This window comes from Anticarsia gemmatalis, chromosome 1 (genome assembly GCF_050436995.1).
Source record: "Anticarsia gemmatalis isolate Benzon Research Colony breed Stoneville strain chromosome 1, ilAntGemm2 primary, whole genome shotgun sequence".
In the NCBI taxonomy this organism is placed as follows: domain Eukaryota; kingdom Metazoa; phylum Arthropoda; class Insecta; order Lepidoptera; family Erebidae; genus Anticarsia; species Anticarsia gemmatalis.
Window position 1 is genome coordinate 8,681,185 of NC_134745.1, and position 13,185 is coordinate 8,694,369.

Consider the following 13,185-nt stretch of genomic DNA (forward strand, 5'->3'; position numbering starts at 1 on the left):
TCGATTAGATAGTTCGAATGGATATTGTTTAAGCCAAAAATTACCCTTGAGTAAATTACTAAAAGAAAATTATTTTCAGAATGTTATTGATAAAGCTTTAAAACCTTTAAGGGAAGATTAACTGCAACCTTAATTTTACATCGTATTTTAATATTAAAAGTTATTTTAAGCACTCAATTCTCTGCGATAAATCTAAAGGTCAATTAAGACTTAATTAAGTGTTTACGAGCGGCGTGCGTGTGTACGGAGTCTTCCCTTATTTTGTGGCGGGAGGCTGCGTGTGACAGGCTTCAGTCAGCGCCGGCGAGCTGCGCGCGCGCACGCGTTCGCCGCCACACACGACCTCCGTCGAACACAGAGCACTCTCTGTTTGTTTACTAACACGATACGATCGATCCACCGTGAGAACCTTGCCCCTACTCACATGCATATGCTTAAACAAATATCATTTTTCTTGCAATGTATACTTGATCCTATCGAAGAATTAAATATTCATTTTGATGACTTTCTGCCAGTGAGATGTCGACGCCGAGGCCCTTTAATAAGTCGTCGTCATCACTTTATGCGCCTCTGTGAACATAAATAACGTGCATAATGTGACAGATACATTTGTTGAGACCGCATTTAGGAGTGTTAACCGGCAATTCAGCATCATGAAGCTCTCGATGGTTATTGTTTATGTTATCGCGCTGGCGATCGTCGTCGGTGGCGAGATCAGGATACGCGGCAAAGTAAGGAAAAGATACACGTCGCACAGACGGCACCGCGCAGTTCTACCACCGTGTCATTTCAATGAGACTATTATCAATGATGAGTGGTCCCTGATGGATGCGATAGGGAAATCGAAATTTATTTTTACTGGTAAAGTATTAAATGTGAGAAAGTTTCGTTCGGAAGATGAGACTGCAAAAAAGAAATCAAATTTGTATACAGTGTACTTAAGAAGACTGTTGAAAGGAAACATTAGTGAACTGAGGAATTTTGTGAAGTTGGAAGGGTCTGAGGACACTTTGAGTGGTTCTACGTTGATGGTAGAGCGACCACGTGCGCGAGAGTCGTGCGCGCCGGCGCCTAGACCACGACTATCCGCGATCTTCCTGAGTGACGGCACTTACGCTGACGCCGGCAGAGGACCTACTCCTCGGCTCAGAATTCTAACAGATCCAGTGCCGTTAACTCTATATCACTTGGATAGAGTCAACGCAGCTGTTAAAGGTAAGAGTCATTTGTTATGAATAGAGCGTTTTATAGTCCAATGTTTCAGGTGCAATAAAGTTCGAGTGTGTTTGTTTCGTTATTTTACTTTTATTGAAAGCTTAAAATGTCAAGTTAAATGAAAAATGCATAAGTTAAATTGCTTCCATTACTTACATGTGGCAGCAAAAAGAAAACAAACAATAACAGAGTAATGCATGCAATCGGTTTAACGTCGCGTCGTAGGAATTACAATAATGTGTGGGTGTTGCATCCATAGCGTACATAACATCGTGAAGGTATTAAAAGTCGATTTTGATCGACATCTTGACAACTGTTCGTTAAGTTAATGGAGTGAATGCGATCGGAACGTTTGTGCTCCGCCCGGCCGTGCTTAACATAAACATAGCTCTGTGCGAACGCGGATCAATCAATGTACACCAAGCCAGATTATTGTTAACACAAACCTATTCTAATTAACCGAGTATACACAGCAAATACCGACGTTAATTGTAAAATGATACCGGTTTATTGCCTAATCCAGCCCGCACTGAACAAACATTCCTAATGCAAAAGTAATTATTCCACTCATTTGTTTATTACGTCCAAAGATAGCCGCATTGTAAATACTCCATTTTCATACAATTTCCACGAAACGAATACTACAAATTCCTCTACCATTCGCTACTCTAATATCTTTTATACCTTTTATAAAAGAGGGGTGCCCAGTAAGAAAGAATGTAAATAATATTACGCTGAGATGCTCTTTAATTGAATTCGCAGTGGGTCACGAATAGACTTTATTCCGAGTCAAATACTCCGCAATAAATTTTATTGCGAAAGCCATTTTAGCCTAAAAATTCCAAGAAGATCCAATTTAAGCCTCGCATAATCCGGCGATGAGATGAGTATCGCGTCGCCTCGTCCTCGGGGTCCAGTCGTCCGCACGTCCCTACTTCAGCGCTGCGAGCCTGCGACGGAGGAATCGCGCGCCGCTATCGGACACTCCATCGTTCACTGCGAGACACGTGACTCTTTGTTGTTATGTATCACTTCAGCGTCGGCTTAGTTAGTGGCTGCGATGTCGCCCGCTGCGACCGAGTGATCCCTATCAGTCCGCGGGCCGCACGATCCGTGAGAATCCCGCCAGATAAACTAGGAGACCCACAGATGTAGCCGATTTAATCTACTTCATTAGACATTTAAGGCTTCGTATGCCAAAGGATCTCGCGTGACACATAATGAACCTTCGGCCATATAGATTTTCAAAGATATTATACATCGCATGCAACGATTAGATGTATAGTATACGGTCTCAACGATGTATTGATACTTCGCCGAGCGCTATCATATCTAAAACTATCATCGCAGGAGGCGTTATAGACTGTAGAGAAAGTAATGGGTGAGTATATTCGTCACGATACAAATGTACCACACACGATGCCTGCATCTGATTGCATACTTTATGCCTGTAATGACTATAAAATTAAAATATCTTACGCTTGTAAGCTGTTGGTAATATGCAATTATCATGTGGTTGTTAAGGCGGCTACTTACTTTACACGTATTAAGAACTCGATTTGTCGATCAGGTGAGCCATCCATCGTCTGTGATGCAATAACCTGCAACTGTTCAAGTCAATCTATGTTTTTGTTTACATGTAGACTTTGATTGAATAGAACGGTAATTTAGAATCATTGGAAAGAGATGATGACGCGTTTCTGAACAAGTTGTATGCTTGAGTGTTTACGAATGGAGCTATAAAGTAAACACTCAAACAGACTAGTCTGTGAAAAATGTTACAAAATATAAAGTGCGACGTTGAAGATTCGTCAAGAAAGCGACCGAGGCGACTCGCCCGCCCACGCTCGTACCACTTTCCAAATTCCTCGTGTAAGCGCTTGCAATCACCTATGTACGTGCGACGACGGCTAACAACATTTTTTAAATCCCGTTTAAAAATAAGATGATACATTGAATTCCTTGCTTGGTTATCTTGTAGTGACGTCATTGTATGCAGGTAAATGAGTTGTCATTTAATCTGGTGGGCCTGATTTAACTCCTTTTACGGAACATATATGCGACAACGTGATTCGATGTATATAATAATTGTGTCTATTTATTCTTTATTTATATACGAGTACAACCTACGCGGTGTCCCACTGCACAAGTACATACGCATTAAACACACCGCGTTGTTTGGAAAAAAAATCACATAAAATAATTTAGCAAATTATACTACGAGGCACATTTGTTGTTAAAATTTTTAGTATGCAGTATGAAACACAGGGAAAGTTTCTCCACTAGTTCACCCCCGAATTTGTACATGAATATTCAGAGGCGCAGTCGGGCGCCACTGCGGCGCATTCAGCAATAACTGTTAACTTGCCACGTATTGCTCTATCCTATCTGTTATCTGGAAACACTTCCCTCTATCGTCGGCGTCGCACTTTCAAACGGATATTCAAATTCTTTTCATGTCGGATTGCTCAACCAATCAGTTATGACTGGCAAAAGGGAAAGGCTTTTCCGCTAACAGAGTTTTACTACAGGGATTGCACACACAAACACTTTCCATTTGAAACAGTGTCTCCAATTAGCACTAGTTGTAGTAATTACCTGCCTCGTAGTCAAAGATTAACGTAACGTAAGTGGATGTTTGTTTACGTTGATGAAGGTTGTATCGAATTGCGAGGTCTCCCAGTCAACGCGCGAGGCTGCGCTAGCGCACGCGTCTCGGTGGCGCCAAAGCTGTCGCTTGCGCAACTTTGTGTTCTCCGCGTGTTTACGAGCCACATCAAAGTTTCTACGTATAAACCGCTGAAATGGCTCCGGTACACATATGACGTCGTAGTAAGCCGCACTATAACAACAAAAATGAAGCTAACGTTTTTAGTGTTATTGCTTTACTGCTTCACGATAATTCATGCCCGTTTCCGTATAAGGGGTGTAGTGAGGAAACGGGATACGGTTTACCACAAGAAGGACATAAATGGCTCCAAATGTGTTTTAAACGAGACGATAACTAATGACTACGAGATTCTGTCGTCAGCCGTGTCTGAATCTAAATACATTTTCACCGCCAGGGTCTTGAGCGTGAAGAAGATAAAGCGCGGCACGAAGCCCAACGCCAAAGTGTTTATGTTTTACAAACTGTACATACGGCTAGTTATGAAAGGTAACATCGACGAACTGAGGAGCCACGTCGTTTCAGGAGACGAGCGCACTTTGAACGGAGCTATAGTGTTTGTCGACTGGCTTCGGACGAACAAGTGTGCTTACAAACTGTATAGACATTCGTCGGGTATATTTTTGAGTGACGGTTACTTCGAAGACTCAACCAACGGGAATAAGCCGCGGCTTCGGCTGTTGAACGAGCCTCTTCCACTGTCGCTTTACGATTTGGATAGAGTTAATGCCGCTTTGAAAGGTAAATGTTTACTGTCTTGTAAGGTGTCGGCCTTTGTGACTACGTACGCACACAACTTATATACTTGATTTTTTGTTCTTTTGTGAGCAGCTATTTTTAGTACCCTTTATATAGTTGAACTACGAAGATGTTTTTACTTTTATTAGAAACTATTTTAGTTTTGATTATATCACAATGTGTATTAAAGTAAGGCGCTTCTAGATTATATTCAGATATACATAATAAACAGCTAGGCAGAATTTTATGAATACTCGTAAAAGCTTTTACATTTATGCATAACACCGTCGCGACTGTCTCGCCGATGATTAACGCTGACGCTAGATAGTGAAATAAAATTTCATATTTATTAAACAAGAGAAAACAAAAGCCTGACAGGTACTTTTGGAAACGTTTGACAGCATGGTTTTTATCGAATTTCAACATTCGGGATAAATATTATAATATGTTTTTTTAGCTGACGTGAGCTCGTATAGATTCGAGTCTTTGTTGGATTACGTATCGCTTTTTCGACCTTTTAAATATTTCATTTTTTATTTTAATATCGACAGTTATGCGTCATTGCATTTAACATAGCACCAACTACTTATCTAAAATATTTACCAATGAAATATATAAAATATTTCAAAATATATTCGTGGAACGAGCTCGCTAGATCATCGAATATCTGCACATACCTAAAAAGGTAAGTCGCGTAATTTATTTTCAAATTACCTCGAGCAACGCGAAGAAATAAAATGAGCGGTCTACGGCGGTGGTTAGACAAAAGCGAAAAAAAATTAAATAGGCCATTTTGCAGTGTCATTATGGTCTTATATGGTGTGTGGGCGGGGGTCGGTACAAACCATGCAATTTACTGCGGCGAGGACGAAGCTATAACGTCTTATGGTGTAATATTGTATCCATCTCTACCTACGTCGATTACGTTAAACTCCTAAACAGGTGCGTTTTGTAGTTCGAGCACTTGCATCGTAAAATACAATTATGGCGTTTATTTATGTAAGGTCACGTGGGATGTGTACGATAGCCTTTCAGAACGCTAATTACGAACACATTTTAGCTGCCGTCTATCTTTTACATGCAAGCTTGTTTTTATAGTTTGAAAATAAATCTTTGATGTTTATAAATAAAGACATTATTAGCTATGTCGAATGTTTAATTCATGACTTTATTTTCCATTAAAATATCGTGCGAATAGTTCAGTGATAGATAAAAAATAACACGTAATAAATATGTTAATATATAATACTATTTTCATATTTAAGTGACCTGTGAAAGAACTAGTAAAAAGTTACAATTTCGCAGAGGTATGTAGATAGTCGCGTAATATTCTCCTCAATATTTTTCCGCTGGGAACTTTCGGGATTTCTTCTACGAAATAGACCCCGCCGCGTAATTGTTTCCATGACGATACCTAAAAACAAAAAAATAATAAAAAGATCTGGCAAAGGTTGCGGTATAAAAATTGCTAGAACTAAAATATTGAAATAGGTCAAACGTTTCTTGTTAACGATATTCATATTTTGGATTTTGGGGTTAGAGTAAAACATTTTCCTTCACTTTTCAGTGTTTTCCAAAGCTACGTATTTTTTACATTGCCGGCATTGGGAAAATAATACTAATTTAGAACTGTAAAAAGAAAACAACCAAACCGTCAAATTCTAAACTGCTCAACCGTGTAAAAAAATAGATTTAAATTATAAGATTTTACGCTACCAAAATATCTACTCCTTTCAAATTTAAAATAATCACAGACTTCAGAATATAGACGCCCTTGGATACAAATAAAGTTATATTCCTAAGTGAAAATAATGTGAGACGCGGCCAATAGAAACGGTTTCTTCATTCTTGTATGCATACGTAAGTTACAGTGATCGCTGCATAAGATTTTTTGATTACCAATACCAGTTTAGGTACGTCTATATTGAATAACGAAACTCGATCTGATAACACGCTGACTATAAATTTTAGGTCTGAATATGCCAATTACGTTATGTTGTTATATATGAGTTAGGTACGTGACACATTAAGTAACAATAGTTAGATAAATCAATGGGCGCTCACGACAAAATGTCGCGTAAATGGTCTAATTTGGTTCGAACTACAATTGTTTCGGTACTCCAGTCTGCCTACGCGATTTCAACTTTGATCTTATTATTGCATGGCGTGCTGAGGTCAGCTGGTGACTCCAGCGCGGCACGTCCAAAAGTTAATTAATTGACAGTGTCTGATTATTGCAGTCTGAGTAGAGATTTCTACTTAAGCATCATTCATTCGAAATTACAAAGAAATATTTTTTTATTCGATAATCCATTAAAATATTACGTAGATTTGCCGCATTAGAAGCATCAAATAATACAATGCAATTACTGATAAATACGGGATATCATTTATATCGCGTGTAAACTGGGTTTTTGTTAAAAAAGACGTCGCCGGCTGGCATTATCTTCGCCAAAAGATAAGAGGTAATAATCTATTATATAATAATATATAACGATAACTTCAAACTTTATCTGATATATTTTTATCTTTTATTGTTGAATACTTCAGGTTTATCACTATAAAGTGTTTTTGTAATTCACTTTTATATGGCAATTTCTTTGTTTTGATGAGTCGCAATTATTTATGTTATTGGAAATTCCAAATTAAAGGGTTATGATAAATAGGTATTATAGTTGTTTTATAAAGAATCCTATCATTAGCCATTTTCGATCGTCAAAAGATTACAGTGATAGCAGAAATGGTAAAGAGCAAATATACAGACTGCCATTTTCAATAAAATAACAACAGATAGGCATATTATTATCAAGATAAAATATAACACCTGTCCCGCCACTAAGTACCTAAACGCAAGCATACTTATCTTAATATTTTATTTTTTACCGTAACCGACCGAAAGTAAATACACTAGCAGCTATCACAAGCTATTTCCGTAAAAAAATCTAGGTTCAGCTTCCTTCCATCTGACTACAACTGCGTGAATGAAAATAGCCGGGGTAAACAAATATTCTAGGAGTTAATCCCTTTTAGAAGCTATCCGTATGACTAAGACACGCCTATCCATCCATACAAACTACCGCATTTATAGTATTAGTAGAATAAAAAAATACAAGTTATCTTACCTTTGCAGCTACGAAATCTATTAGCTCTCTCGCAGTGACGTCAGTGTCTGGTTTCTTCACCACAAACGCAGTAGGAAGCTCACCGACTAGAGCATCTTTCTTTCCAACTACACCTGCGTCTTTCACCGCTGGGTGTTGCAGCAATATCGCTTCCAGCTCTGACGGGGCCACCTAAAAACGTGTTATTTTATTTACTTAGGTTCTTTTTAAATAATCCAACGCTTATCGTTGTATACAATTAAATAATGGATTTAAACTAGATGCAAAACTATTTTGAGATTAACGAACGAAAATTGTGATTGTGAACATGCCATTTATTTAACAATTGCGTGCTTTGAGGTCAAATAATGGATAAATATTTCTTTCTTTGGATCCTGACGATACTGACGATCACGATTTATTAATTTTGGCACCGTTGTGGGCATGCCAGCTCCAGCATATTATTATATTATAATAATATCTTAGTATAATATGTCGATGACTTAATATGTTTCGATATTTTACGATTTAAAGTCCCCCAGGCTTCCTGAGGATATAAAATAATATTTGAACTTGAACTACGAATTATAACATCAGTAAGAACAATGGATATTGAAGTGTCAAATAGCACTATACCGCCAAAATAATTATATATTTACTGGGTGGTCGGGTTAAATGTTAGTTGTGGCTGCTTATGTATGTGAAAATCCTTTAACAAGCTTTTACAATACATCCATTTTATAGCTAATAGAATGCCGAGACCACACAGAATATGATTTATTACTGCTTGTTCCTTTTAGTTTTGTTTTGGCACATGTTACTGCCTCTGTGACCTGGAGATTAGAGTTAGCAATTCGATCACGAAGTCGTTTGTTCGATTCCTGCATAGGATGAAGGTCTTAAATTTCTCATAATACGAGTATTAGGTCGGGGACAAAGTCTTTTCGTATTATAGTATGTATGAACTTCTAATAAATACTTTTCTTTGCACAAAAAAGCTCGATATTTGGGTACCTCACGAGCTCACTGAAAGAAACATAATGAACCGTGTACTCATTTGTGATTCTTGAAGCCAAAGAGATTTTATTACGAGTTCATACATACTATAAAGCGAAAAGACTTTTCCCCTTCCTAATATATCAGGCATATCAGCAGCTGTTAATTAGCTAAGAAATCAGTGTGTACACCATATACTACAATAAAAACATAAATGGTACTTACTTGTCCTGCTTTGTATTTGATTAATTCCTTGATTCTGTCGACAAAGAAGAAGTATCCATCTTCATCATAATAACAGATGTCTCCAGTTTTGAAGAAGCCTTCCTCATCAAAGTCATCACTCATGTCCTTGCCAATATATCCTCCGAAGAGAGCAGGGCCTTTTAGACAAACTTCCCCTTCTTGATGAGGTCCTAGTTTTCTTCTGGTTTCAACGTCTACCACCTAAAAGTATATAAAATATTTTAAGGGATAGAAGACAAAGATAGTGAAGGATATTCTTGTAATAGTTTTTTGCTATCTTAGAGTGTACCTCTAGGCTCTATCTTAGGGTGGTTAATGGTTTACAATCCTGATTCACATTATGAACTATTAGTCATAGACCATTTTATTAAATATTAGTGGTCTTGAGAAGCGAAATTGAAATGTAAGAAAACCGAGTGTACCTTGACGATAGTACCGAGTACAACTTTTCCCACACTGCCTGGTCTGAACTCAGTTACTGTTTCTTCTGACAAAGCACCTGAAGCTTCTGTCATACCGTAGCCTTGAAACACGCCAATTAAATTAGGAAACCTAAAACGAATAATATGACATTTTTACTTCAAGTGGATTTACTCTACGATACATTATCTACTTCCACATTTAAACAGGATAATTATTCACGAATTGTGTTATATCTGAGTTTTTAGTACCAATTCACTAGAAATAGAAAAGGTTCTCAAACTGACCGTTTTGTCATAAAAATAATATACAATCAAAATAAGATTCTATACATTAAGGTACAATCAAATTATCCATAGAAATTACCTCTGCTTTATATCATTCATAACAGCCAAATCTAAAGGTGCTCCCCCACAATACAAAGTTTGGACGGAACTGACGTCATAATTTTTCAGATTGGGAGATTTTGATAACATCACGACAAGAGGCGGTACTACTAGAAGCATTCCAGCCTGTAAATAAAATCTGATGCAGACAAAGAAATAGAAAAAAAAATGTTAACGAACACAACGAACAGTATACAAATCAATTGCTAAGTGGCCGTTTCTTGGCATGTTTCTTTTTCTTAATATTATAATGGCATTTTTCTTTGGCGCTTTGTTCTTACGAGAATGTTATTAGTTGACAGTTGGCTGAATAGTCTTGTTTTACCCGTCTGCGCGACGCAAAGGAGGGTAATTTGTTTATGAGTGTATGTATGTATGTATGTTTGCTGGCATGACCACTGGTTACCTTGTATTTTTCTATGCAGGATAGGTACTGTTCTTCCTTAAATCTTGCCACGTAAATAACAGTTCTATTATGTATAAGCTCGTCCATAGTGCAGACAATGCCGACTGTGTTGGACCACGGCGCTACCGTTAGACATCTTAGATCGTTAGGAGACAAGTTGCTGTGGAAAACATTTGATGTTAGAACAAACTTTGTACTACAATTCAATTGCAATTCTATTATGGAAAGGTTGTCTATCTCGTATGGAGAAAAGCATAAATAATAAAGGTGATAATAGCCATTAATTAAACTTCCTGCTGCCTAAAAAGTTTGAAATGAATGTTTGAATGATTGAAAATTAAAAATGTTTGAAAAGAAGATAAAGATGATCATTTGTTTTTCTTTTATAAAAAGTGAAATAATGTGCTATCAAAAATTACTCATACATGACTCTGCTATTAATCCTGAAAAATTAGGGCAATATAAATACAACATCATTTCGGTTTGAGTTATCTTGATAATGAGAAGAATTTTGATGTACAGTTATCATAAACATGCGATATAATTTACGATATACTAAAGAAAGTTATCAGATAACAAAAAAATAACAAAATTGTATAGCTCAGTAAAAATATTATTGAATAAGAACCTGTTACGCATAGGAAATTAACTTACTAAGGTTGGCTACCGCTGGTTATTAAATTGAGGTGTGTCACTTTCGCTCCCTTCGGCAGTCCCGTTGTTCCCGACGAGTAAAGTATCAGAGCCGTCTGTGCCAACCCTATTAAATCAGCATCCTTTGTAAAATATATTTCAATTATTCAGTTAGAACAACTACAATTTCGTTATTATGTTGTCGCTACAAAATTAATGAATTCTTCCACAATGTTGTACAACAAATTAATTTATTCCGACAGAAGTATTGTAACTTTATTTCTAGGTTAGCAATCGAGTTTCTAATTAAATCTAATAAAATGTAATCAAATTGGAATTCTTTAGAACATAACACAATATTTTCTGTATAGAAAAATGTACAACTCACCGTTTACGTCAGGGATTATTTGAAAACTATCGATGTCTACATGTGGTTTAATAAATTCGTTAAAATTGGTTACATTGGTGTCATGAACTGAGTTTCCGAAAACAAAGAACTTTTCCACTAATTTTGTATTCGCCATAGTTTTATAATACTTTTCGTATGTTTCCGGAGAGAGGAAAACGTATTTTGGTTTTGAGATGTTCATGCTGTGTACCAATTCATCTGTAAACGGAAGATAAAGATATTCGATTTGTTTTAGAAGTGAGTCTTTTACAGAATTTGATAGATATTAAACGTCTATAGCGCTGTTAAGGCGTTGAATGACCAGTAGCATGGCCACCGGGGGCAGGAGACCAGTAGCTCAATTCTCTATCACTATCGACTATCGACAACGGGCTAGCTATCGAGAAATTTTGTATGAAAACCTGATCAGCGCCACTAGCGGGCGTCGTAGGAACTATTTTGGCAGTACATTATAAATGTCAAACTTTAGATACTCGACAGTACCAACAGTAGAAAATTGCGCAACAGTGGACAATATTTTACGTCAAACGATTAGTTATAAGCTGCCTGGTTATATCTTAAATCAATTCTGCTGTTAGTTCAGAAAAATCTCCACAACGCCAATTATATACAATGACAGTAAAAAAAAACTAATAAAAACAAACTCACTATTACTATATCCAGCGTTAAGGAATGTCACGGTAACACCGGTACACCAGCCCGCTATCGCAGTAATTAAGAATTCTCTTCTATTCTCACTGCACACAGCCAGCACTTCACCGCGTTTTACACCCAGACGTAATAGTGAACCCGCTGTATTCACTATTAATTGGACCATCTCACCAAACGTTATTATCTCTCCATTTGATCCGTCAATCTTTAGAAAAAAACACAATTATGTCTAGTTTACCTGTACCTGTCTTTTCAAAGTTTAAAACTGAATTGAAGCCCTCGTGTGTCATTCTTAAAAACATGACTGACTGATTGGTGACCTTAGGGAAAAAAACAATTATGCCTAGATTCATTAAAGTCTTTTAAAAGCGTAATACTGAATTGCAGCCCTCGTGTGTTATACTAAAACATGACTGACTGTTTCGTCAAAAATATTCAAGGTACTACGAATAGTTTAAGAGTCATTGTCATTATAATCTTTAGGATGTATACATTACAAAACTATTATCTAATCTTATATTGGGGTCACTGACCATTTTCAAGGCGACGAGCAACATGTGCCTAAATGACAATCACGCCGCAGTTAATATTCACACATCAATATTATAGTTAACTATTGAAAAGTATCTAATTTTGTAACAGATAAAATTGGTACTAATCACAGAATTGTAACAATTACAGCACTTCAAACACTTAATTCTCACCAAAGCGATCTTCTCTTTAGTCCTCAACATTCGATCTATAGCGAACTTCCCATAGTTCATATGAGATGGTATTAAGAAGTTCTGATCTCCGTATATCACTCCGTCAATGATTTTCTGTACGCCCATCGTGACTAGTATTCGCGGTAATACTCGTTTGACTGACGCGAAATTAACGCTAGTTGTTTTTGTTACGAAATCTACGAAGATAAAATGATCGTCACCTTGAAAGATAAAGTAGCGATTCCGATTCGCATAACTTTAGATATAGGTATTTATGTTTGTTTATTGGAATATTTGGCTTCCGTGATTATTATGTATTAATATTAAGTTGGTAAACTTAGCGGTTTCTGCTCTAAAAATACACAATTTAATTAGATATGGCTATTTTTAATCGATGACGGTCGTTGTAATGTGTTTTTTTTTGTATCAATATAAAAACTCCCCAAAGACAGCTGATTAAATTGTTCTGCGCCTCCTAAGAATGTTTGAAATCATGTCTTTTACTATAAGATTACTGGAAATAGTCTTATGATATTTAATTATTAAAGAAAAAGAAAATAAGTTCGTAATATTTTCGAAGCATTAAAGTAATCCTAGAACAATTTCTACATC

General features: G+C 36.7%; 2 protein-coding genes across 3 annotated transcripts in view; one reads left to right on the forward strand and one right to left on the reverse strand.

Moving 5' to 3' along the window:
• Positions 1–317: 317 nt before the first annotated feature.
• LOC142974799 (agrin-like) overlaps positions 318–13,185 on the forward strand; it is a 156,035-nt gene continuing 143,167 nt past the window's right edge. For both annotated transcript variants that reach the window (XM_076117343.1, XM_076117349.1), the window contains exon 1: positions 318–1,215. In XM_076117343.1, coding sequence (XP_075973458.1) covers positions 654–1,215 — 562 coding nt within the window. In that variant the 5' untranslated portion in view covers positions 318–653. The remainder of the gene's footprint in view (positions 1,216–13,185) is intronic.
• On the reverse strand, positions 5,815–12,722 carry LOC142974900 (luciferin 4-monooxygenase-like). Its single transcript, XM_076117504.1, has 10 exons — positions 12,574–12,722; positions 11,867–12,074; positions 11,198–11,416; positions 10,831–10,936; positions 10,177–10,336; positions 9,751–9,896; positions 9,387–9,516; positions 8,944–9,165; positions 7,744–7,914; positions 5,815–6,035 (listed from the first exon to the last, which is right to left on the reverse strand). Exons 1-10 carry the CDS (start codon positions 12,697–12,699, stop codon positions 5,913–5,915), a joined length of 1,611 nt encoding a protein of 536 aa, XP_075973619.1. The 5' UTR covers positions 12,700–12,722; the 3' UTR covers positions 5,815–5,912.